The 24875-nt window shown below is 55.1% G+C and overlaps 2 protein-coding genes across 2 annotated transcripts in view; both read right to left on the reverse strand.

Moving 5' to 3' along the window:
• EPB41 (erythrocyte membrane protein band 4.1) overlaps nucleotides 1-7429 on the reverse strand; it is a 95891-nt gene extending 88462 nt beyond the window's left edge. Inside the window, exon 1 of the mRNA XM_072885387.1 lies at nucleotides 7297-7429. The gene's annotated coding sequence lies outside the window, so the exon portion shown is untranslated. The remainder of the gene's footprint in view (nucleotides 1-7296) is intronic.
• A 3490-nt stretch (nucleotides 7430-10919) lies between these two features.
• On the reverse strand, nucleotides 10920-22058 carry LOC140662206 (CCN family member 2-like). The gene is made up of 5 exons (XM_072885390.1): nucleotides 21929-22058; nucleotides 16468-16681; nucleotides 12299-12550; nucleotides 11683-11891; nucleotides 10920-11471 (listed from the first exon to the last, which is right to left on the reverse strand). Exons 1-5 carry the CDS (start codon nucleotides 21989-21991, stop codon nucleotides 11160-11162), a joined length of 1050 nt encoding a protein of 349 aa, XP_072741491.1. The 5' UTR covers nucleotides 21992-22058; the 3' UTR covers nucleotides 10920-11159.
• Between the last annotated feature and the right edge of the window lie 2817 nt (nucleotides 22059-24875).

Here is a 24875-nt window from a genome sequence, read left to right on the forward strand (position 1 = left end):
TGGCAGACACAGAATAAGCAGTCCTCTCCACATTCACCTCCTGGAATAAATCCCAAGAGCTCCCATCTCCCCAGCCCAGGCAAGAACACAGATGGTCGCAGAGATTAAAACATACAGAGAATTAACTGCCCCATGCAAATGAGCTTCTTCATCCAGCCCAGCGCTGCCAGGTGGTTTGAGGTACAGCACTTGGATGTGATCATCATGGTTTGCTGAGCTCCGATAACAGCCTCGTATCGACCAGAACAGGGGGCCACAAAGCCGAGAAGTTTGAAGGCAGTTTGTAGGGAAGGCAAGATGCAAACTGCCAGAGCCAGGCAGCTGCTGTAACCACATTTGCCTCCTGCTACAGCAGTGGGGGAAAAACAGCAGCAGCATGGATCAATTCTGCACTCGGATATCTTGTGTATTCCCACCGAAAGGCAGCTCGGATGGATCGAACAGTGCTGCAACCCCAGCACGAGCCATCTGCAGCTCCAGATGCTTCCCCAACACCCCTGACTGCCGCTCACGAGGCACCCATGGGCTGGCAGCGGGCAGCAAGGGAAACCCACACCGGCCCCCGCTGCCTTTCCTAGAAGGCTGAAGTCTTGGCACTCGGCTGAGGCACAGGATCCGACACAGCACAGCACACCAGGAAGGATCCAACCGTCACACGGGGCCAAGCAACCTTCCTGAGAAAAGCAGGGCTTTCTCCAGGCTGCCTCCCAGGGAGGAACTGCACCCCAAACCCACAAGCATGTTAGCATCACCAGTGATAGGTTTAAACCATATTTCATTTTGACCCAAAACCAGGGAAAAATTCTGAAAAGAGTAGAATTCTGTCGCTCAGTCACATCCCAGCTGCCATTCGGTATTTTTAAGGGACAGGTTTCAAGCTATGCAATGATACAGACGACCGCGTTTGCTATTAAAAGCCTCCACTCCGCATCCAAGGAAATCCCCAAGCAGCGCTGACCCCATCTGCCAGCCTGCAGCGAGGCTCCTCACAGCCGCAGACTGGCCAAGGCCAATCCCGACCATACGGGAGAGCTTCACCTCCACCTCAGACACAGGCGCCCCAGCACAACATCCACACAGGCGGAGAATGTCACGCTACAGCCCGACGCGGCTCAGGGCCGGGCCAGCATCTGCCCTCCGTTGCTCCTGTGCTCAGCGTTTGAGTTCGCGCAGGTGCAGGGAGGCGAGTCGGTGCCATTCCTGTTTCACACAGACCCTCAGTGCAGAGAAAGAGCTCCCCTCAATTTTGGAAGCGCCCACAAAAAACCCCATCTCCAAGGGTTTTTGGAGACCGGATACAGGAATACAAGCCCTTAAAGGCTGGTGCTGTCTGGCAAGCAGCTAAACCCTCGCTGCGATCAGAGGACAGCAACCAAGCAGGGATCAGCTCACGGAGGTCACGTCCAGCATGATAAATGCTGTAATGCATCAGCGGCGTTAACGCCCCGGCTACAACGATGCTTCAAGACATCAGTCCACCTCAGCTCCCACCCACACTGAGCAGAGCTCAGCACCAACAGCAGGTTCTCCAGGCTGTAAGCAAGCCCAGAGCTTCACCACATCTCCCACCCCATCGCTGCGATGCGCTGGCTTGTTTGCAACATCTACAAGATTGCTTTAGCACCGCTGCGGTCGGAGCTCGGTCACTCTGAAGACTCCCAGCACATGTCAAGCCTCACACTCCCTTGCTCAAATCCAGCTCAGGTCAACCATAGCCAGATGTAATTACCTACATGAAAGAAGCTCGAAGCCGCCTCTAATAAGAGGATGTATTTGTGCCATCAGGCCAGGGTTCCTCCTCCTTTTCTGCTGCTTACCAGGGTGCCAAAACTTGCCTCGCATTAAGTGGACCAGCAAGAACTTAACCTCCCTCTTTGCTACCAGACCTGGCTTTCCCAGGAACGGCAGGAGAAGGCAGGTTTCTTAGTCACCTATCTACAAACAGGAGCAGAGAACATTTTAACAGGATTCGTTCATTTAACTGAATAGCGCACAGGGCATCAGTGGCTGTAGTTGCGTTGGCAAAAGGCTTTGGGATGAGCAAATGGAGGAGCAAGGGCAGGCCCTACACCCCAAAACACTTCCCAGGGGCCAGGCAACGCGCCATTGCTGAACCTGCAGCCGTCCGCAGCCCGGTGCGGGGCTGGGGTGGTTCCCAACAGCCTCAGCACCCTCCTGGGTGCGTTTTCCCAGCTGCCTTCAAATCACCAAGCTGAAGGAAGAAGCAGCAGACAACTCTAGCTAAAAGGCACAGCAAAATAAGACGACCCAAGCTCCCTTCCAGCCTCTCCTCCTAAAACCTGCAAGCGAGAGGCAGCTTTAGAGCCTTCCCAGAGCAGCAGGGTCCAACTCGCACGAGGCTCAGACAACACAAAGCCATTTTGACCCAGCATTTTCTGCCCCTGGGCAGAGACTTGGGCTGGGAGCCCAGACGGTGCCTGTGTGCGCACTGCCCACGGCGCCCTGTGCCTGCACGTCTGATATTTCAGGATTTTCTCAGGGGGCATCAGGAGGGGACTAAAGACAAACCATGCTAATTGGATAGACGAAGAGTCCTCCGCAGCCCTATAACGCTGCAAGCAGCTGCTCAAACCGCTTGTGAACCACAAAAACAGTTTCATCTAAGGAGCAGGCGTGGATTAAATGCCACAAACGCCCTTTTCTTTTCCCTGTGCAAAGTGCATTTTTCCCCCTTATGGTCCCAAAACAAAAACCAGACCCACAGATCAAACGAGGAAATTCAGCAAACTTTGAGCACCAACAATAGCAGGAGGATTTTCCAGACCTTCAAGCTTGTTTTGCAAGTCCCAGATTATGTAAAGTGCCGCTCTGCCATTGTCGGGGAAGCCACGCTGCCTGCTCGGTGCCGGAGCCAGCTGGCACCGCGCTGCCCTCCCAGCAGTGCCTGTACCTAGCAAAGGCAGCGGGCTCTTGTGCAACACCACAAACTCCTTCCCAGACACCTTCCACTGCAGCTATTACCATGGGGCAGCAACTGCCTTGCATTTTACACCTAATTGTTATGTGATTAATCATCTTCCCAGGGGCTGGGGTTGTTTTCCAGACTACCATCCTGCCTAGGCCTTAGGTACTAAACCAGCTGCCCTGGAAGAAGAGTCTCCTTTGTGTCTACAGGGCAGCTTTACTGTGCCGTCGCGGCTGCGCCCAGCGGTGAAGTATCTCTTCCATCGCTTAACTAATCCTCGGCTTTTCTGCCAGGTGGGATAAGCCAGAGGGGTGAAGTGGTTATCGCTGCGCACGCATCCTCTGGGAAAACGATAGGAGAGGCTGAACTCATTCCGCATTCAGCACCCAGCTGGAAAAACCCCATCAGCACCCCTGAGGCAGGCGGGATGGGAGTCAGCATCCCCAGTACCCGGCTCCACACATGATCCGTGTCCCCTGGCAATGGCCTTGCACACCGTCCCGGTGCATTTGCCTAATTAAGACCTAATGAAGTGGGGAGATCTGTTATGAGCCTGGCAGGGGAGCAGATGTGCCCCCTGAACCCGGCTGCTGCCAGGGGAAGCCTGCTGCTGTCTCCAGGGTGAATCAGCAGGAAAAGCTCAGGCTGGGATGCTCAGCCCTGCAAATTCAAGACCCGGCTGCTCCGTCAGAGCCAGGGAAAGAAAAATGCTCTGTTCATCAGCAGCCTCTAGTGGGGAGAAGCACGCAGACGGGCTGGCCGCTTTGGACGGACCCCACAGCCCCGGGACACGCAGCCCCACTGAGCCCACCCTCGCTGTTCCCACCAGCCCAGCTGGGGATGGCCCGTCTGATGCTCACGGCGTAAGGGTCCCCGAGAGCCATAAACCGAACCACCACGGCCTCGGCGGAGCATCCAGCGCGGGAGACTGCTCAGAGGGGTCATCCCCACGCGTCGGCCACGGTCCCATGCCCGTTGCTGGTCCTGGGCTAAGCACGGAGAGGCGGCTGCAGCGTCTCCCCATGAAGCCTGACTCAGAGCCTCGCACAAATCACTAGGTGAAGAAAAAAATGCATAAAAGGGACAACGAAAACATCCAAATCCTTCCCAGGCTGCTCATTCAAAGAGAAATCTCCAGGCTGATGGTGGGTGAGTCCATCCCCCCTGCCTGAATCACACCTCGACAGCTCCCACACCTCCAGCCCGCAGCATCCAGCGTGGCCAAGAGGCAGTTTTGACCCCAAACTTCCAGCCACCACGGCCTTGAGCCTCTTCCCGCAGCTGGGAGCACGCACAAAGGTAACATGCTGCTCAGCACAGAAAGGACAGTATCTGCCCTCCGGGGTAGGGACCGGCTGCAGCCTGCTCTCCTCCCTGGGGAACGGCTGCGGATGGAGCTCAGAAAAAGCTTCATTATACACTAAATTAGTGACATATCTTCAGAGTCCCCCGCTCGGAGAATGGCTGATGCTTTGCTTACCCTCTGAGCGATCTTCACCCACCGGCAGCTCCAAAAGGGCTGTGCCGGCCCAGAGGGGACGCGTGGTGCGGAGAGATGCGGCTGCAGGCAATTCCAGCAGCTGCCAGGCTGGGCGTCGGGAGGAGAGAGCCTCATCAGAGCAGCACCGCCGCGGATGAGAAGGCACTTTCTCTCCTCGACAGGGTTTCAAACCCTCTCAAGAAGGCCTGAAGTTTCTCTTAAGCGTGAGGCAAAGCCAACCGAAGGGACGGGGGAGGCCCCTGCCGCCCGCAAAACAGCTTGAGCACAACCACGGGGAAACAGTTTGATGCACGGAGGAACTTTTTGCTGCCGCTGACTCGCCGTTACCATCACGACACGCAGAAGCGGCATGTGCCCTGCTTTGGGCGAGAAACAGGAGGGGCTGCCAGCGCCGCGACGAGCTGGGGACACCCACATCTACGCATGCCCCAGTGCTCCGAGAGGAGCTGTGCCACGGCTGCGCACCCAGGGGGACACAAACTGCTCCACAAGTTTCGGCTGCCTCCTTTCGGGGCCGGGCACGGCGTAGCTGCATCACCCACGGGCACATTTAGCACGAGCAGGGCAATGGCTGCGGAGGAAGGATTAAGCCGAACAGGGAACCTTAGTCCCGCAACACCTGAAGCTCTGGCGCGGGTGCAAGTTACTGCCACGGACTAACCGGGTTACTCCAGCAGAAAGAGGACGCGGAGGGGAGCATGCGCTGCCGCCGGCAGCCCTGACCCCACTCTCCTGGAGCCACGTCCGTGCCTTCGTTAAAGCCTTAGGAAGGGAGCAGCAGAGGGACAGAGACAGTTTTGGGGTGCACCTTCAAGAACCTAACTTGCTCCCGCACCCCAAGGCGGCTCCCTCTCCCACGGGGCAGGAGAGATTTCCTCGCACCGTCAGCCTTCCCCGTCCCCGGCCGTTTGCTCCGGCTCACCCAGTCCTGCTGGGCAGCGGCAGAGCACGGCTGAGGGTGCCGGGGAGCCGTTGGCGCACCCTGCGCCGAACCGCAGCCCTGTGCACCGCGCACAGCCTGACCTCGCGCAGGGCGTGCGTCGCCTGACGTCAGCCCCTGCCCGCCCGAGCTGGCAGGGCCGGCCAGCAGCCTTGGCAGCGACCCCGCTGCAGGCAGCTGCCAGCGTGCCCGACCCTAGGCTTCAGCCCCACGCCGGGGCCAGCCCCACAGCCCCGCTATGGACCCCACGGAGGACGGGGCACCCCAGCACCCGCTCCTGCAAACCGCAGAGCAAATGTTGATTTTCCCCATGCGGGAGCCCCGGCGTAAGTCAATCCTCGGGCGAGGAGGTGGCTGCCGGCAGCGCTGAGCCAAGGCACACCCCTCCATTGCAACACAGCCCTAAAGATAGCCACCGTCCCCTGCGACTCCGGCTAGCAGCTCAGACCCCACGGCACCTGCTGAGCCCCCCGGGAAGTGGCGAAGGCAGAAGCCCCCGGTGCAGCCCATGGCATGGGCTAGTGATCAGGTTCACCAACCCCTCGTGCTGCTACGGCTGCAGGAGGGTGAAATTCAGGAAGGGAAGAGATTGCAGGAACCGCCGGGGACAGAGAGTCCTGCCGCACGCTCCTCCGGTTGCAACATCAGCACAAAGCACTCCCATCTAAAAGGGGATGTGGCGAGATAAATCCCCTGCTCCCGCAGCCGCGCGGGAGGAACGGCGCAGAAAGTTGATGGTGAGGTTTTAGCGCTGCCCGGTTGAGCGCGGCATCGATCCGCGCTGGGAAAGGTATCGACGGGAGGAGGAGGCTCCCGGCACTCTGCAGCTTGGCCGCCACCGCCAGCTTCGGGAACCGTCTCGGCGGGCGCAGACGGCGTCTTGGAGAGAGGGGAAAGAGCGCAGCCGCCCAAAGCCCCGGGCTGAGCAGGCTGCGGCTGAGGCGCGACCCCAGCGAGCACCAAACGCCTCTGGGAAATCAGAGCCGGGCCCAGATGCCAACGCGGGAGCTGCTGCTTCCCAGGTGACCAGCGCTGCCGCCGGGACCGCGGGGTGCAGGGGGGGGACCCGACTCCCCGAGGCTGCGCCCACCTTCTCCCCTCCGCTGCAGCAGCGGGAGCAACACCGTGGGGGGGGAAACGCCCCAGCCCGGGGGTTGGCATCCCCCGCGGGGCAGGGCCCCCCTGCCCTCTGCGCCCCATTCACCTCCCGAGCCTGAGCCCGCTGTGGGGCCCCCCGCTGCCCCCCAGAGCTTCCCGCCCTCCCCACCCCATATCCTCCCCTTCAGCCCCACGCACCCCCCAGCCCCACTCAGGGTCCCTGCTCCAGCCTCAGTGCACCCCATTCCCCAGCCTGGCCCCACTGGGGGCCTCCCCACCCCAGAGCACCCCACATCCTTCCTTCCACCCCACACGCTGCCTGATCCCGCTGTGGTGCCTCCCCGGTCTCCCCAGCCCCAGGACACCCCGCATTTCCCCATAACCCCCACACCCCACACCTCACTCACTGCGGGCCCCCCACACCCCGCCTGACCTCCGCAGAGCACCCCACATCTCGCTTGACCTCTACGGGTCCCCCCTCCTCCCCCAGCTCCAGGTCGCCCCACACTCCCCTCACCCCACACCCAGCCTGACCCCACTGCGGACCCCCCACCCCACAGCACTCCACGTCCCCTCGTAACCCCCACCCCACAACCAGCCTGACCCCCACGTGCGCCCAGAGCACCCCAAATCCTCCTATAACCCCCACCGCACAACCAGCCTGACCCCACTACGGGCCCCCCAGGTCCCTCCGTGACCCCTCCACCCCACAACCACCCTGACCCTATAACCCCCACCCCACAACCAGCTCCGGGCCGCCCCAGGACCCCCCTCCCTGCAGCCCCCCCGGCTGCCCCGAGCCCGCTGGGTGCCCCCGGTGCCCCCACTCACCCGGGCCGGGGCCGCCGCTCCGCTCCGCACGGCGCTGCCTCCACCTGCACCGCAGGCCCCGCCCCCGTGACGTCAGCGCGCGCCCCGCCCCCCCGCGCCGCCGGCCGCGCCCACTGGCTGCCGCTGCCGCCCGTCAGCGCCGCGGAGGGGGCGGGGCCGGCGGCGGCGCGGCGCTGCAGTGGGCGGGGCGGGCAGGTGACGGTGTGGCGTCACGGGGCGAGGAGATTCCGCCCCTCCCCCCGCGGGGGGCGCGTGACCTCACCGCTGGCCTCCGAGCGCCGCCGTGACGCCACCACCCCATATAAGGAGAAAGCGCGCCCGCGGGTTCCCCGCGCGCCCCACGGGCCGTGGGCACCCCCGGGCGGGTCCCCGGGGCCGCCGGGCGCAGCCGGCGGAGCCCCCGATGCCCCCGGGCCCGGCGGAGCCCCCGATGCCCCCGGGCCCGGCGGAGCCGGGTCTCCAGGCGGTTCGCGTCCCGCCGCACCCGCCCCTTGCTGAGCTTTTTGAGGGAAAAGCCCCTCCCTGCCCGCGGCGGCGGGAGGCGCGGGCGGCGACGCCGTCCCGGCAGCGGCGTGGCCGGGGCCGATAAGGGTGGCGGGGGCCGAGGCAGGGCCGGAGCCGCCCCCCGCTCCCCGCCGGGGTCCCCGCTCGGCCCCGCCGCCCCCAGCCCCGGCCTTATCCCCGGCGGCCGCGGGGCCACGCCCGGGCTATCGGTGCCGCGCAGGCGGCGGCCGCGGGCGATAAGGGGGAGCGGGGCTGCCCGGGGCCCGGGACGGCCGCGGAGGCGGTGGCGGGCTGGAATCCCGCCCCTCGCCGGCACCGAGGGCCCCGCTGCCCTCCCGCCCGGGCAGGCCGCGGTGGTGGCCCGGCGGGGGCGGGGGCGGCCCCGCGGTGGGCGCCCGGGGCCGGCCCTGAGGAGGTGGGCGCTGCCCCGGGGCTGTGCCCCGCAGCCGGGTCCCCAGGGGCAGGCGGCGGCCCCGCACCCCTCGGCACCCCGCCTCGGGGGCTGTCCCCGCAGGGAGGTGCCTGGTGCCACCTAACGGCCACCGCCCCGGGGACGCAGGCGAGGGCTGTCACCGCGCGTGTGCGTGTGCGTCCCCGCTGCCTCCCCCAGGGCCCCTCCAGCCTGCAGAGAGCGAGAGGACGGCTCCTGCTCCGGGCTCGGAGCCTCGGCCCCCGCAGCTCCCGCTCAAGCTCGCCGGGGGCCCTGTCCCCCTGTCCCCTGCCTCCCCCCGGGGAGCCCTCAGCCTTCCCCAGGGGAGGAGGAAGGTTCGGGGAGGGGAAGAGCCTCTCGCCCCCCGCCACGGTGCCGGGGGTGGGAGAGGGGGGAGCCCCTGGCTAATGTGATGAGAGGGGGATGAATCCGTAAGCTGTTAAGCCGCCGCAAAGCCCCTCGCGTTCTGGCCCCGTTATCGCCGACTTCTGCTCACATCTGCTCCCAGGGTTATTTTTAAGCGGGTATTAAGGACTTCTGGGTCCTTAAGCAGGCGGAGGGGGAGCTCCGCTTGCCCCCCCCCCCAGAGTGGGAGCCGCGTTTTGTGGCTGCAGAGGTGCCCGTGAGACACCAACACCAGCCCCGCTGCGATCTGGGAGGGGGAACAGGGCCTGTCCGGGACCCCCCTCCCCTCCACACCCAGCCATCAGCTCTGCAGAGGGTCCCAGCACTGGTCCCAGCAAGCTGGCGGCACGGGGGAAAGACTGGAGGGGAAACCAGGCAGGAGCCTCGCACAGAGGGATGCTGCCAGGGATATAAAAAATAAAGAGATATTTATTAGCGTTGAGTAAAGTGCAACCTCAGCGTAGTTTTACACTCAGAAACCGTGTAAACGGCAGGGGAAAAGTTCAGAGCAGACCCGGAGGGCAAGGGGAGAAGAGGCCCCGAGCAAGGTTGTGCTAAAAGGGTACAGAAACTGTACAAAGGCATTAAAAAAAAAAAAAAAAGAAATTACATCAGATAAATTATTTACAGTTCCAATTGATTACAGGTAACAGGAGGCTGAAGGCTCACGAGCTTCCGCAGGCTGAGAGAGCAAGAAAAGAGGGGCTGAGACGAGGCGCAGGCCCCGAGCTGGCGTTTCAGCGGCATTATGGGCCGTGTTTATTGACGGCTGGGATTATCCTCCGACATCAAGTTCTGCTTTGGGATGGGAGTTGTGGTGGGGTAAAGCCTCAGTGCTGCAGCGTGGCCCCCGCGCCTGCCCGGCTGGGACAGGAATTCATCGTGATTTCCAGTGACTGGAAAAGGGTGAAGATTGAAGGAATGAGACTGGGCCTTTACCTGGATGTTTCTGCTAAAATCAGCAGAGACTAAACACAGCTGATCAGTCTTCAGAGATGCCAGCGAGCTGCCGTGGTGCACGGGGCTGCATTGCTGCTGGCTGTGCCAGCCGGGCTGGGGGCTCACGGGACCGCTTCTGGGCTGGTGGCCTCTCCTGGAGCTGCGGGCCGGCACTCAGCACGTCCTTAATGGCAGAGAGACTCTGCCCAGGCCTGCGGCAAGACGGGAATCCCACCGCTGGAGACCCCAGCACCACGCAGCTTTCCGTGCCGCTGCCTCGGTAACTCCAGAAGAGATCTGCTCCGTTTACAAATACGGGCGTTTTTCTTGCCAGTGCCTTAAACTCCCCGGGAGACCCCAGCTGAACCGCCTCCCTCCAACTTACGACCTACAGGCAAAGACTCCGGAGCCAAAACATAGCTGCAGCCCCACTGTGGATGTGTCAGCCGGTGGAGCCCAGCCCCTCTCCCACCCCAGAGCCTTTTCTGAAGAGATTACCGAAAGGGATGGTAGGACACGCTCACCACGACACTAAAAACTGCCAGGAGCAGCACCCGCAGGGGACGTGTTTCAGCCTGGCAGCCTGGCTCACCCCCGTCTCACGCTGGAAGAGCTCCTCGGGTCTGCAACAGGATGCAGGGAACGCTGCCCTGCCAGCACCGGAGGCAAAGCTACAGCCTGGCCGGATCCTTCCTTCTATCAAGAAACCCCTTCCTGGGCTCAGATCTTCTGCAGGAGGCCCTGAGCCATGCTATGTCTCCTGCAGTGACACTACACAACTCGCTGTTTCCTTGTCTTCGCCGTCACCCTCGCTGGCACACAAGGCAAAAAGGAATTTAATGGGGAAAAAAGACAGCCCAGCCTTGAGCTGCCCGGAGAAGGGGTCGCCCAGCAGATGATCCGGCCTCTCTAGGAGCACACTGATCTGGAACAAAGGTGCTGACGGGAAAGCACCTGGGAGGGAGGAAGGTGGGCACAAGGAGGGGGAAGAGCTTTTGCCAACTTGTTGGATCCAATTAGCCAAAAATAATTGAAAAGCTCAGCAGGAGCCCAGCACGGGGCCAGGACCACCTTCCCCACCGAGAAGCTTTGCATCAACACGCAGCAGAGCCCCACTCTGCTGGAAAGCAGGCTGCGGAGCTCGGCTTTAGCTCAGGCCTCCTGGGCTTCCCCTGTCTCATGCCCTGGGTTTGCCACATGGTTTTGGCAGGCCAGCGGCCACGGGGAATTGTACCCACCGTGCTCTCAGCTGGAGACAGGCTGGAGCCACGTGGCTTTGATCCACTCTCCCACCCGGTCAAGTGGGAACATGGATCAAGTTTGCAGCTCAAGCCTGTTTCTGGTTCCTTCACTGACCTTTGCACCACCATGGGTGAAGGTCAGGAGCCTGGGGCAGACGGGGCTGTTCCCCCACGCACCTCGCCTTGTTAGCAAGGCCACCGGGACCACTGGTGGCGAGCGGTGCTGTTCTGAAGAGCACAGTCCCTCACAGAGGGGGAAGAGGCTGCATTGTCCTGGGACACAGCCACGAAAGCGCTGCAGAGCCCTCTTGACACCTTGGCCTGTGGATCTGGCACGGAGAGAGCTACTGCCTCTCTGTCTTGACATGGTCTCCAATCATCCTCCTGCGATACGTGGCCAGGAAGATGTCGTTGTCTCGGGGGCAGTCGTAGTGGCAGGAGCACATCTTGATGAACATCATCTTCCGCTGGAAGAAGTCCCCCTCGGGGCAGCGGAACTCCACCTCCACGGTGCTGGTGACGTACGGGGTGCAGCAGCGGCCGTCGGTGCAGCTGCCGCAGAACTTGGGCCGGTAGGAACGGGTGCTGGTGCAGCCTGAAAACTCGAAGCGGAGGCTCTGGCGTGGCTTTGGGGTCCGCACACACTTCTTCCCCTTCTAGGGAGAGAGCAGATGGGTTAACAAGGACATGATGATGAGACGAAAGGGCCACCAAGGCCTGTGCTCTATCTCCATCACTGGGCAACAGGAGACAGAAAAAGTGGAGGCACAGAGCAGAGCCCGTGAGACAGGCTGATGCCTGACAAGTACCTAACCAGGCTGTCCCTGGCATTCACGGTGTTGCATCCCCTGTCCCCGAGCCCAGTACCTTGGTTTTCTCCATGGGGAAGTCGCAGGGCCGGACCATGCAGAGCCGGGTCTCCTTCACCAGGTGGCACTGGGGGTTGTCGTTGGTTACTCGGGCAGAGATGCCCATGCCACAGCTCTTGGAGCAGGCGCTCCACTCGGTGGTCTGCACCAAGCAGTTCTCCTGCAGGTTATTCAGCTCCGGCTTGTGTGCTGGATCCTCCCTGAAAACTGAGACACGGGGAAGAGACACAAGGCAAGGTTCAGGGCTTGGGACAAAGCGTGGCAGCTCCATGGCTGCTCCCAATGTGGTCTAACTCTTCAGGAACAGTAGCAAAGGGCTGATCCATCCCATGAGCTACTCGGCCTCTCAGCAGACAGAGGACACAAGCAAGCATGGGGCCATTTCCTACCACAGCCCAGCTCCAGCCAGTTCTGCTGCGGTATCAGAGGGTGTGCGAGCCTCCCCGCAGCATCACTTCGGTCTCACCTTAATGGGTCTGGAGTTCAACACTTGGTGCCCACACCACAGAGTGAGCAGTCACCACCAGTTCCAAACCAGATCCAAAGGCAGCTTGGATCCACCTCTATCTCCCAGCAAAGAGCCCCCGGCCCTGTCACGTCTGCCCACCACTCACCCGCCATGGCTGTTTCGAAGCGGTTTTCCTCACTGCCCTCCTCGCAGATCCACTCTTCGCAGCACTTATTGCGAAACTTCACCCGCCGGGGGTTGGGGCACTCCGGGGACGGTAGCCGCAGGTCATCGGAGCAGAGAGGGATGCAGCCGATGGCCCCGTCCATGCAGATGCACTGCAGCTTGCAGGTGGGCTGGAAGCTCTCCCCGTTGTGGTAAATCTTGCCCAGCAGGTCACAAGTTGCACCCTCATGAGCTGTGGGAAGGGGGAAGAGGAGGAGAAGCTGAGAAGATGGTACGGGGCTGGCAGCACGGCCTCTGCCTCAGGGGGTCACAGGGCTCCCGATGAGGGACAAGTGCCCACGTGCAGACTCTCCTCTGCTCTGCCATCCCAGTGCTGGACGCAGCAGAAGTTGGCACATTTAATATTTGGCTCCCTGGACCCAAGGCTATTCCTGACATTGATTTTTGGAAGTTGGCTCCAGCTGTGCCAGACCTCGCAAAGATCTCTAGAAAAATCTCTTCTCCACTTGGATGAGCTACTAAGTGGGACTTTGTCTTTACAGCTTGTAAACAGCCTGTTCTCCAGTCAGAGGTCTTCCTGCCCAGCTCAGAGAGTGCTCCAGTCAGCGGTGTTGTGCAAGATGCATTCCTGACACGATGTGTGAGCCAGCAGCCTTGCTCCTCGTTACTCCTGGGAGACCAAAAGGCAACATTCTGCTGAGAGCAGTTGGGTCCCCATGTGTCTAAAGGCACCTACAGAAGGAAAATAACACTTTGGGTTTATGACCTTTTTGGCTCCTCTGTGATGCATGAATCTCTTCTTTCTTCCAGCCACAACTTTTTCTATGTCTCTCTGTTCCGATCTCCAGATCTCTCATCTCCAGCCCTCCTACGAGTCTTTCACTCCTTCCCGATGAAACTTAAATGAGCAAAAAGGAAATGCAACAATATCTGACACATAGGAGCAATCTTCAGTCTGCGGGTGCGAGCGATGCTCACAAGTTCTTAGGTCTGTATTAGCCAAAATGTTTCCAGTGGAAGTTTTCCAGCAGAAAACTCGTATTGGATTAGGAGTTTTGCAGGCACAGATCAACGTCAGGAATGTTTTCAATGAGAAACAACTGAAGCATTTCAATTTGATATCATAGATTTCCTTTATGCTTACAATAGCTCAAACAATATACTTGTTGGACAGTATCCATAGGGGGAAGCATTTTGCTTGGGTAATTATTTCAGATACTATAAAGATCAAGATGAAACATGGACGTGGAAAGTTGACACAGCCAAAGGAGTATTCTAATTAACTCCAGGGAAAGTTTTGAGATTTTTTTTTTTTTTTTCTCTTTCAGCCTGAAATGAAATGTTGAAATCTCAGAGTTGTTCACAGGACAGAAATCCTGCTTTTGGACAGTTCTTGTCAGCTGCTGCTTTCTGCAATCCTGACCCTTAAAAAACAAAAAAATCCATGCAAACCTCTACTGGGAAGTTACCCAAATGAAGGATTCTTGGCTGCCTGCGGAGGCTTACCAGGAAACCTGATCTATTTTCCCCTTAGTCCTGCTCGCCCGTGGAACGTTGTCTCAGACAGAAAGCGTTTGGACCAAACAAGGAACGAGAGCCTCTTTCCATCCCACCTAGTCCTTGAGGGGACACAAATCCTTCCGGGCTGCTAATGGTTTCTAACCGGAGCTGGATCTCAACTTGCAACTCTTTTCAATGCCATTGGTATAAAAATACTCCTGTGCTCCTGCTTAGAAGTTTCAAAATCCTCACTTTTTCCATCAAAGTGGAAGCCATCCACTTCCCCTCTACACAACCATTCATACTTATTTTTAAATCCTCTTTCACTGGTTTTTAGCCCAAGCTCTCTCCCTTCCCAATGAACTGATCGTGCTGTTCCCTCAGCAGCACTCCTCCCCACCCAAGGAATGGCAGCCTGCTCCGGGGTTTTATTATGTTTCCAAAACTCAATCGTTTTGTCATGCCCTTCATTGCCCTACAGTGACCTCACTTTCCCATTGACCTGATCCAATTAAAGTACCAAAACAGATCGTGCCAGCAGAGTGAGACGGCTCTTTATTTACCAGCTCCGCTTGGCACCGCTGCCACCTCCCACCTCCAAACACCACATCCAGCCAAGGAGGCTTTTGCCCTTTTCTGCAGGGAATACGGCAGAGCTCGAGCGAGCCGCTCCAGCCGCCACAGCTCTGCCAGCTCCCTGCGCCCACCCAGGCCACCCTACCACCCTTGGGCTGTCCTACTCTAGAGTTGCTGTGGGATTGTCTCTACCTTTCTGATACTCCAAATATCCTCCAGAGTATCCTACTCTGCAGGAAGAGATGAATTCCTCTGCAAGACGTGAGGTGCTACATACTGTGATAACATCAAACAAATATACAGTAATTTTCACTCTGATGGTTCCCTTCCTGTCTTTTCTGATATGGCCTTCAGGCTAGTTGCCAACCCACAAGCTTTTCGCACGACACCCAAACACCTCTCTGCTCCCTTCTGCTCCCATCACATCTGTCTTATTTGGATACCTCTAAGTCCTCTCTTCTCTATTCACAAACACTGATCTTTCCCTTCGTTTGATTCATCACTCCACCTTCACCTTCTTTCACTGCCTCCAAAATCCCCCATCTTCCAAGAGATCAGTGTGGACACCACAAAAATATCACCCGAGGACATTACAGCCCAAATCCTCCGCCCAATTTAGGGAGATATCCTGGTCTACATTCATCTGGGATTTTTGCCATGAAAAACTTAATTTCTCATTTCAAGGCAGGAGGGACAGTTGTGGTCTTCAAGTCTGATTTTCTACACAGCAGGGATCTGGGACTCCCACTCCAAAATCTTTGTATCAAACCCATATGTCACGGTGAATATGAAGCACTTTCTTTAGAAAGATGTCCAGTCTTCGTGTGAAGTCTTTGAGATGAAGACTCCTCCATGCTCCGGAGTAAATTGTTCCAGCGATTTAGCTACCTTTACTCTACAAACATACACCTCATTTCCAGTCGAATTAGGCAGCTTACAGCTTACACCCGCTGGATGTTATCACGCCTACGCTCACCTCATTAAGCTTCAATCATCAGCTCTTAGGTGTATCGATGCCTACAGAAAGTACTAGGAAGCTCATGTGTCTTCTAAAGACCACAATAACTGGGGGAGGAAAATTAAACAAATAACTGATAAAAACTTCTCAAAAGAAAGGAGAAAACACCTTCTACAACTTAAATTCATTATTTAGAGTAAAAAAAAATTGCATGTGATTCTGGCACTGCAAAACAGTGCAGTTCCACCCCGAACCTCCAACGCCCCTGTCTCGGGTTGATGCAAGTGGTACGGCTGCGGGAGCATTTCCAGAGATGCCACGTGCAGTGGCTGAAGGCTTCCCAAAGCGTTCACATCAGCCTTCCAGCCCTCGTGTCTTCCTGACTATTTTGAAAAGCTTGAATTAAAATAATGGTCAGCTCCTGGCAGAGACGGGGCAGAGGAGTCTTGTTTTTAAACAAAGAACAGGAGACTGAGGAAATACTTTTTTTCCCCTCTACCAAAATAATTTTTGCAGGCTTTAAAAATAGCGACTAAACAAAAAAAAAAGATTTTTTTTTTCTGGCTGAAAAGAGGCACCAGGAGAGAAAACAGGTCTGCATTTGTATTTACCTGGCTCAGTAATTCTCATGGTCTACATATACACTATTTTGCAAACGAGTTGTTCGGCTCTTTCCACCCACGTGCTAAAGCCAGAAATACAGTATGCCTCTTGCGTGTAACCAGTCGAGTGCAAAATGCCAATCTCCAGTGGAAGGCAGTGAGATTTTGGGTGAGATCTTCCAAGCAACTGTACTTTCCAGTCAAAGTCCAGATTGCTGATATTTACCCACAGGCGCTACAGAGCTAGAGGAGGTCTCCTAACAATGTCACGGGAACAAAGGAGAGTCCCAGACCCCCACTCATGCCTTTGGAAACATCCTTCATGGAAGGAGGAAGTAGGTTGCGTGTGTATTGTGTCGCAGGGCTGGCACAGATCTCACAACGCGATGCTGGATGAAGCTCCAAGCAGTACAGGAAATTCTGACGATGCCGTGGGTTTTCTGGGAGGTCTGCAGGCAGAGGGCTGAAGGGGCCACAAGAAAACCGTACAAAAACAGAACATACAGCTCTCACCTAAGCAGATCCCGCTGCCTCTGTGGATTTTGGAGAAGTCGCAGTAGAGTCCCTTGTGATGATCACAGGGTTTCTGCAGGGAACAGAGCTCGCCGAGCTGCCTGGCACACACCTTGCAGCAACCACAGGCATCCAACACATGGCTGGTGCCGGCGGGGCACTGCAGAGGCTGGGAGGGACACTGGCATGGATACGTGCAGGCCTGCGGCTCTACCTGGAGGGCAGACAAGCCATGGAGAGAATGAGTCTCCCGCAAGCCAGCCAGGCAGAGAAATGAAAAACATGATTCTGCCTCAAGCACAGACACCCCATCAAGAGGAGGGAAGACCAACTTCGCCCTCCACCGGAGAGCCCTGCTGCAGAGGATGTGCGAGCAGCTCCCGAGGACTCGCACGACTAATCTTTTTCTCATCCCTAACTCATCTGGAGCTCAAGGGAAAAAAGATGCCTCTGGGAAGCAGGGCCAAAACAAACAGGACAAGCAGTAGCTTGGAGTCCCATGCGCAGCTCAGCACTCCACTTCCCTGGAAGCAATAAAATAGTAATTATTAACAGTAAGCTATTCCCAGCTCTTACATAGCACTGCTCAGGAGAAAACATCAAAGCACTCTGCAGCGGCATCTAATGACCCAGTGAGACTATAGGTAGACTAGAGCGCACAATATGTAATACTACTTCTTTTTCTGGGGTCTAAATCAGCTAGAAGTACTTCAGTGTCTAATTTACAGACTTCATCTACCCCATTTTGCTGTCCTTGCCAAATGAAGACTTTATCTCCCTCACCTTCCAGTTCACAGTACTGCACACAGTTGTTCAGGTTTAAACACCACTACTGCCTTATATGGAGAAAGTGAGGCGCATAGAGAAAGGACTTGCCCAAAGTCAGCCAGCGCTGAAAACTGACCCAAAGGCTCCTGAGTTCCATTTTGTCCCCTGGATCTCCTACTTTCTTCATTATTCCCAGAGATGTGCCCTCTCCTCTTCCCTGTGCAGGGAACACAGCGTAACCAACCTTCCTCAGGACCTTGTGAATCCTGGTAGCATTTTAGAGGTGCTGGCCACCTCCTGAAACCCACCCTTGGCTTTTATGCCACTTCAGATGCTAAACAGAGGTCAGGCTATGTCTGAAGGAGGGTGACCTTCTCCAGGAAACCCAGGATGCTTCAAACACTCCAGTAACTCCATCTGTGGCATCCTTGTCCTGAATCAGCTCGGAGCGAATACCCTAGCCTCAGCTCTGGATGGGCAAGACGTAAAACCACGACTGTGAAAGGTGCAGAGCATACGGTCTGGAAAGATCCTCTTACACCTCCTCAGAAACATCAGTGTGCCAACTCTAGCCTGGTTTTCTGTTCAGCTTCTGCCCACTAAAATTCTCCAGGCAGTTCAGAAGGATGCAAGAGCACTACTCCAGTTTGCAGTGCTCAGATGCTGCACGCTGCCGGACACGGGTCAGCTCCCACCCCAGGGGCAGCTGCTGCCGCAGGGCTGATAGAACCCTCGCACGTAGATGATGCCAGCGAAACGCTCTGGGATCCTGTATTGCTGTGAGGTGGGGTGAAGAGGAAAGCACCCGATGGGGCAGACCCCTCACAGCTCCGCTGCCAGACCTGGCCACTGCCACCCAGGGAGAGGGGCTGCAGCGGCTGGAAAGAGCCTGGGGACAGGCGGGAGGGAAGAACACCTGGAACAGAGGCCAAAAAAATATCCTGCTACAGCTCTGTTTGCACTTGTTATATCCCATCCAGCCCTCGCTTGTGAAACAGCTTCCTTGGATATTGTGTTTGTCACCAATAACAGTAGTAAAACTTTTCCAGCTGTTTTGACTGTTGCCCGAAACAGCTGCTCTGACTTTAGCTCACATGGGGTCAGAAGATGCCAACTGCTTTGTACTTCTGTAACAATCAGCGCGGTATGGTGTAGGACAGGGATCAATCTAAACCTTGACTCACAAGCCCTCCCAGAGTCTCACCCTGCTCAGCAGGAATCAGCACAATTCTCCTTGAAAACTCCCAGCGCAAAGTATTTTGGAAGCAAGCCTGTCCTGCTGTAGCCCAGCTGTTCCCAGACGGCAGTCTTAGGGCCACTCGCTGGGAGCTGGCATGTCACAGAGATCTCCTCCCGACTGCTGAAGTGCATTAAAAGACGCTAAAAATACAGAAATGCTTTCCTACTGTTTTTCATGTATGCAACCGCTGTGGCTGCCAAAAGGACGTGTTATTCAACCATGGATGAGTGGGTGGGGAGTACATGAGATCATAAGAGGCAAAGCATTCCTAACACAGGACCTATATTAAGATGCAATCCATGCACTTAAAAAAAATAATGACAACAAGCATTTTCCAATGCAGTGTCAGCCACAGGCCATATAAAGAAACATTCTCAAAATAGCTCTCCTACTGAAAAACAAACCAAAACAACCTCTTTCGGGATAACAGAGAATGCAACGGAATTAAACCCAAGCGAGTTTTCTTTCTCGCCTTCATTAATCATTGTTGGTGCTGTTTATTTCCTTTAATAACTCACCCAAAGAAACCAGACCACCTGGCTTTACCTTCTGCTCACAATCAGCTTCACTTCCTCATATTATGGCTGCTTTTCAGCACAAGAACATCTGGATTCAGATCTCCAACGTACCAGAGACCTGCTGGGTGACTCTGCAGCCCTACCTCTTCGGTGCCTCAGTTCCCCCACCTGTAAGCACCAGCACGGCCTAAAAGGCCCAATTCACCCCTATTTGCAGGGCTCTTTTCCATACTTTGAGATTCTCCCACCAGTCAGCTCAGACATGCCTCTCTTCATTGCCCAGTCCACCTGGCCCCAGGGTGTGTTGGGGCTCCTGTTTGCTTGTTTTATTCCTGAGCAAAGTCAGCTCATGCTATTTATAACTCCCGCTCCTCTCACGAGCCCAAGAGAGGAGAGAATGAGCTGAAATCTTTTTTGGCTCACGCACACTCAACAGTGAGCACTGAATAACTGGCTGGCGAGGGGAACTTCTTGAGTTGGGAACAGCTGGTAGAAAGTCAACATTGAACCAACTTCCTGGAGTTCTCCATTACTTAATTTGCTTTTGCAGCAATTTCAAATAGGCTAAATAATGGATTATATCGGATTTGCATGGAGCACCCTCCACCCTCCATTATTTGCAAGGACTGCTTCTAGGAGTTGTTTCAATACGGTGTGGAAATTGCCTGAACTGTCCCAAAGAACTGCAAGGACTCACATTCAAGGCTTTGCTACAGACCCATACGTACCACAAAGACCAGCATTTCCACATAACATGCCACCAGCCTGGGTGCAGAGGGATTCAACTTAGAGAACATTTAATTTTCTTCCCCTCTGCAGAAGGGTCTGTCCCCAAAATTACACTTTTACCTTCACTGAGCAGGATCCTAACTTCAAGTTCACTATAGCCTTGACCTTGTTTCTGTTGAGGTTAGCAGTGCATTTCTGCGAACTTCAAGAGCAGCAGAACAGAACCAGTATTAGAGATCAAGGCTATAGATTTAAGGAAGTGCTAACGCCTGGAATATCAGCTCTCCCTGCTCCTGGCTTTGCTGGCAGCTCTCACATTGACCACAAACACCATGTGCGAATCTGCCACTCCCGGGACCCCTGAGCAATGGCCAAGCCACAATGGGAGTTAAAACAGTCTGACCAGAGGGCTCCCCTGCCTGTGCTCCACACGTTCTCCACCACTGACTCCCGGGTCCCATCTGCTCAGCTGACAAGCCAGAACAAGCTTCCTCCCAGCTGCCAGCACCGAACCCAGTTACCTGGGGGGAAAGAAAAAGTGAGAATATTCTTCCTCCTTCATATTCACGTAAAACCTCTTCCACCTACGCCCTCAGGAAGGCACGAGTGGGGGGACACGAGTTCACACCACTGCAGCAGTTCTGCGGCGCTGTCAGGACTTCTCATTCCTGATCAGTCAATGTCCACAGGAGCCCAGGGAACCAGCTAAGAGGGCCAAGCCAAAGAGGATTTTTAAAATGCGTTTGGGCTCATGACTGCATTCAAAGGGCTGGGAAAGGAGCGTTTCGAAGCTGAGCTAGCTGTTTGCAAAGTGCTTTGGGAGCCAGGGGTTAACGCTGCAAGGTAGAAGTAATAGAATAAACACGTAACTGGTTCTCTTTCATGCTCCAAGACTGGCAGTAGACAAAGCAGTCAAAACACAGCTATTCGCATATTCCAAACACTGAATTGTCATGGATAATACCTGCTCTCCCTCCATCACAGGCTCTCAAGGCACCTTCCCAGGTTGCTGCGGCACACTGTACAACAGCCCGTTATGAGAAAAAGAAACACTACCCCCGTTTCACAGAGAGCAGAGGCACGGAGACTTGCCCAGGCTGAGCCTGGCAGAGCTAAACGTAACTCCCAGCAATCCTGGTTCTACTCTCACCTCTGAACAACGCAGGGGGCGGATTCAGGAGCAACAGCTCTCACTTCCTTGCTCGATCCACTAAACATCACTCTCAGACCTCAAATAAAGTAAAAAGTCCCATTTCCGAGGCAGTTGGCAGGTTTAGGGAAAATTACATCATCTCAGAGTAACAATGAAGCGTCACAGCGGTGGGATTCACTGCAATCGTTTATACGACCAATATGATGCTGCCAAAGCTGAGTCAGTGCAAGAAACAAGAAGACCATCCCAAACAGCAGAAGTTACCCTCAGATCGCAGTAGCGTTTGGTGCAGAGGACACCTTTCCTGGGAAGAAAGGGGCTGGCACACGCCGAGTGCTGCCAGGCGCAATCAAACAGACCTTATCAACCAGAAGGTTATTGCATCTATCAGCACAATAAGCCTCACAAGGCGCAGTGGCTCTGTGAACCTGATTTCATCCCTGATACAAAAGTACTTACTGCAATTTAGATACATTAATGACTGCAGCAATGTTCCTGCTATTAGTGGCACACAAAAGTCCTAAGCAGAATCAGCTGCTCTGTCAAGCACTTGTATTAACACAAAACCAGGCACAAATCCTGCTCTGGAGAGGCTGCAGTCTAATTTCCCCCTCAGGATCACTGTTTCTGGGAACACATGGGTGGATTCAGTGGTGGCTGGGGAAGGATGGTGATGGTAAGGACCTGGGATACGAGACCTTTATTCCTTGCAGTGACATAAACTCAGGGACTTCACCTCTCTGTTCTCTTCTCCCCCCTTGTAAACCAGGGCTGGCTTCTAGCTCACAAGAGTGGAGTGAAACAAAATCCATTCACATTTGCCAAGAGCTTTGAGATCCGTAGATGACAGGCGTTACGCGCGGTGCAGCTCCGAGCGTGATTTAGTCACACAGTGCATTTGCATCGCTCTGCTAACAGCCAGCCTTCTCTCAGAAACCTTGGGAGGCAGGTGGCAGCTGGGAAGAGTTATTCAGCCTAAAGCATTCGCATGCATCAAAGCAAGAAGCTGCAATGCCCAGCCAGCAAACGGAGCTGCTGCAGTGCAATACATACCCAGCCAGGTGCAAGGAGGAGGAGGAACAGGGTCCAGGTCACTGTCCCCAAGTTGCCAGACATCCCGAGTAAAGGGAAGGAGGGGGTTCAGGCTGCCGACTGACTCACGCCTCCTCCTTCGGAGTTTCTCCTCTCTCTTTGGAGAAAGTTGCACACCAGCTCCTCTTTAAATAGCCTCCTGGAGGGGGCGTGCCCCGCACTTGAGTGACAATCTGGAAAGCAAGCTGAAATGGGTGCAACAAAAAATGTCCAAATTCCAGGGAACATGAGCAGATTCCTGTGGCCCTGGCGGTTACGGGGCTGCCGGCGCAGCCTGCAGCTTGGTTACTTTCCACGTGGGTAAATCAAACCCCAGTAAAAGCAGGATTATTATTTTTTAATTTTTCCTCTTTTTAACTCCAAAAGTATGAAGCCTGGGACAGCTCTCTTGACACAACCCCCCCTTCCCTACCTACATCCATTCCTTTTTGGCTGCAAGAGCTGAGGACTTAAATAAGCAGAGCTTTGTGGTGCTCAATGTTTTTCCTTTGAACAGGAGGGAGAGGTGGAAAGTTCAGCACTGTTAGGCGCAATTAGGTACCATAAGTGACCGTGCATTGCTGCTGCCAGCTCCGGGAAATAAAAGTTTCGTGACTATAAAGACTGCTGCCTGAACTCCTGCAACGAGGAGCCGCTTTGTTTTACGAGGCAATGAAAAGCTACGGGGTGAAGGTTATTGATAAAGGACAGCAGTTCCCTGTAGTGCTTTATTTGCGCCTCGGGATTGATGCAGGATATCACACATTTTTATCTCTGGGCATGATCTTTTCTGTTTGCTGCTGAAATACAGAACCAGGCTTTTGCATAGCCTGCACAAAAAGACCTTTAGCATAGGAAAAATTTGGTTTGTGTATTAAAAGAGTTGGTTTGTTTATTTCCAAACAGCAAGCGGAATGCTGCCATGGAAAGATGAGGAGAAGGAGTGCAGCAGAGGGCACTCTTAGTCCTTGCTGGCCTGGGGTGTGACAGAGCAGGTTGGGTACCGGACAGGAATCCTGCACAGGAAGTGGCCTTAAAAAGATGGAGCCGTGCCTTTGGGTCAGGGACCTTTCCAGGGTAGAAGCGGTGCAAGATCTATGTACTTACTTTGGGCCAACATAAAGCAGGGGGCAGGAGCGCATGCAGAACGCACTGTGCCATACAGTCCCTACCACGTCCCAGCAGAGCGTGCTGGGAAGTAGGACAGAAGATGAAGAAAAATATAGGGAGCCTGTCGTGGGTCATTTAAACTCAGCCTCCTTGCTTCCTGCCTCCAAGTGTAGGGCATCTTAGCTAGGAATCCAAGCCCTGCGTTTTAGTCGGGTCCTTTCAGGTCCCTGTGCAACACCAGATCAGCCTCCACACTCCCTATGCCACTGTTTGTCCACTGCTGAAAACAGACAACTCCGACTCTTAATTAATTAGCACTTGGAAAGCCCCTTGGGATTTGGGGCTGGAGAGCATTAGCACACTGCAAACCACCTCAGATGCACCTCCTTCTTCTCCTCTCCCATAAGTTGAGGGATTTCACAATCATTTCCATAACAGCTACCTCTACTAATGTCACAACGAAGGATTATGTCTCCACACAAAAGATTTAACATACTGGAGGTGGTATGAACACCCAGTGCCCTAGAGCAGCTCAGAGCTAAAGGCACTCTAGCTGGATATACATTCCTTCCCCTTTTGGAAGGCTTGGCACCTTGAACTATGTTGTCGCCTAAAATTAGCTGCTCACATTTTGCAGGACATTCTCCCACTGCTTGTAAATAAGCAGGGATAAAGTGCTACACACCTCTGTTCTCGTTTTCTCACACAGCAAGAATATAAACTACAGCTGAATTCCAAGCCATATGGGCATTCGAAGGTGTGTGCCTTTTTAAAAGGACAGTGCTTAATGTATGGCTCAATTCATACATTGCTCCTTGTCCAAGAAGCAGCAGTGGCATTTTGAGCCATGATCTTCCAAACTCTGCTTTCAGAATTTCTTTTAACCTGCTGTGTGACCTCAGATGAACTGTTCAACCAAAATCATAACGCTCACCCACCTGTCAGGAGTTTTGTAGGTAACATTCAGCACTAAACCAGCATTATGATGGCTGATTAAGTTTTCAACCTACAACAAAAATAAAGAATAATTTGATTATAAAACATCCTCACCAAGCTGCTCATCATCATCCACCTGAATGCTTTCATCTTCCCAGACAGTAGGATAAGCAAAACAGAGTTGCAACCCCGCTCGTCCTTCAAGCCACCTTAGCTCTGCCACAGCCAGCCAGCTCTCTCCCCTGCCTTGCCAAGAGGCGAGCACCTGGATCCACTCTAGCTCCTTTACTAGGTAACAGAGCCAACATCTTGCACCAGCATCTTCACCGCAAAGTGCCGGGAGCAGCGCCAAGGCCTCCACATGAGGGTTTCTGGGGACAGAGGAGCCCACCTTGCCTCTCGGAGCCCAGAGCAAGTCTGCCACAAAGGCACCTTTTTACCGTAAGCTGAAAAAAAGTAGAGGAGCAGCAGGACGTGAAGGACAAGTGTTGGGGAGCTCCCTACACCCGTGGTCCAAGAATTTCTTAGGGCGCTGCGGCAACCAAAACTACCCCTAATGCTAGCAGCTGAACTGTTCACCCCACTGGACATACCACTTGCCAAGAAGCAAGAGAAGAAGGGAGGAAACTCCCAAGTTAACACCAATTTGCATCTCTTCTTTTTGCCTGAGCTGCCTCAACTGAAGGGATAAAGATGTCAACCCTGCTTAAAATCTCCCCCAAGCAAAGAATAGTGAGTGTTTAATTCACCTTGCTACGTTCTTCTGGGATCACTCACCATCCCCAACCAGTGGCTTTCCTGAATTTATAGTAATTACAAAAAGAAGACATTTAGGTAATTGCTAAAAATCATGTAAGGCTGAAGAATAAAATTAAGGCAAGCA

Source organism: Ciconia boyciana, chromosome 21 (genome assembly GCF_034638445.1).
Source record: "Ciconia boyciana chromosome 21, ASM3463844v1, whole genome shotgun sequence".
Taxonomy (NCBI): domain Eukaryota; kingdom Metazoa; phylum Chordata; class Aves; order Ciconiiformes; family Ciconiidae; genus Ciconia; species Ciconia boyciana.

Bases quoted from the DNA above. Each gene is read 5' to 3' on its own strand.
- LOC140662206 (XM_072885390.1), bottom strand. From the start codon at position 21,991: ATGTCTGGCAACTTGGGGACAGTGACCTGGACCCTGTTCCTCCTCCTC. The intron at 12,551-16,467 runs GTGAGAGCTGTA...CCCTTCCCACAG, and splicing joins AGGCAGCGGGATCTGCTTAG to CTCATGAGGGTGCAACTTGT. The intron at 11,892-12,298 runs GTGAGTGGTGGG...CCCGTGTCTCAG, and splicing joins CTTCGAAACAGCCATGGCGG to TTTTCAGGGAGGATCCAGCA.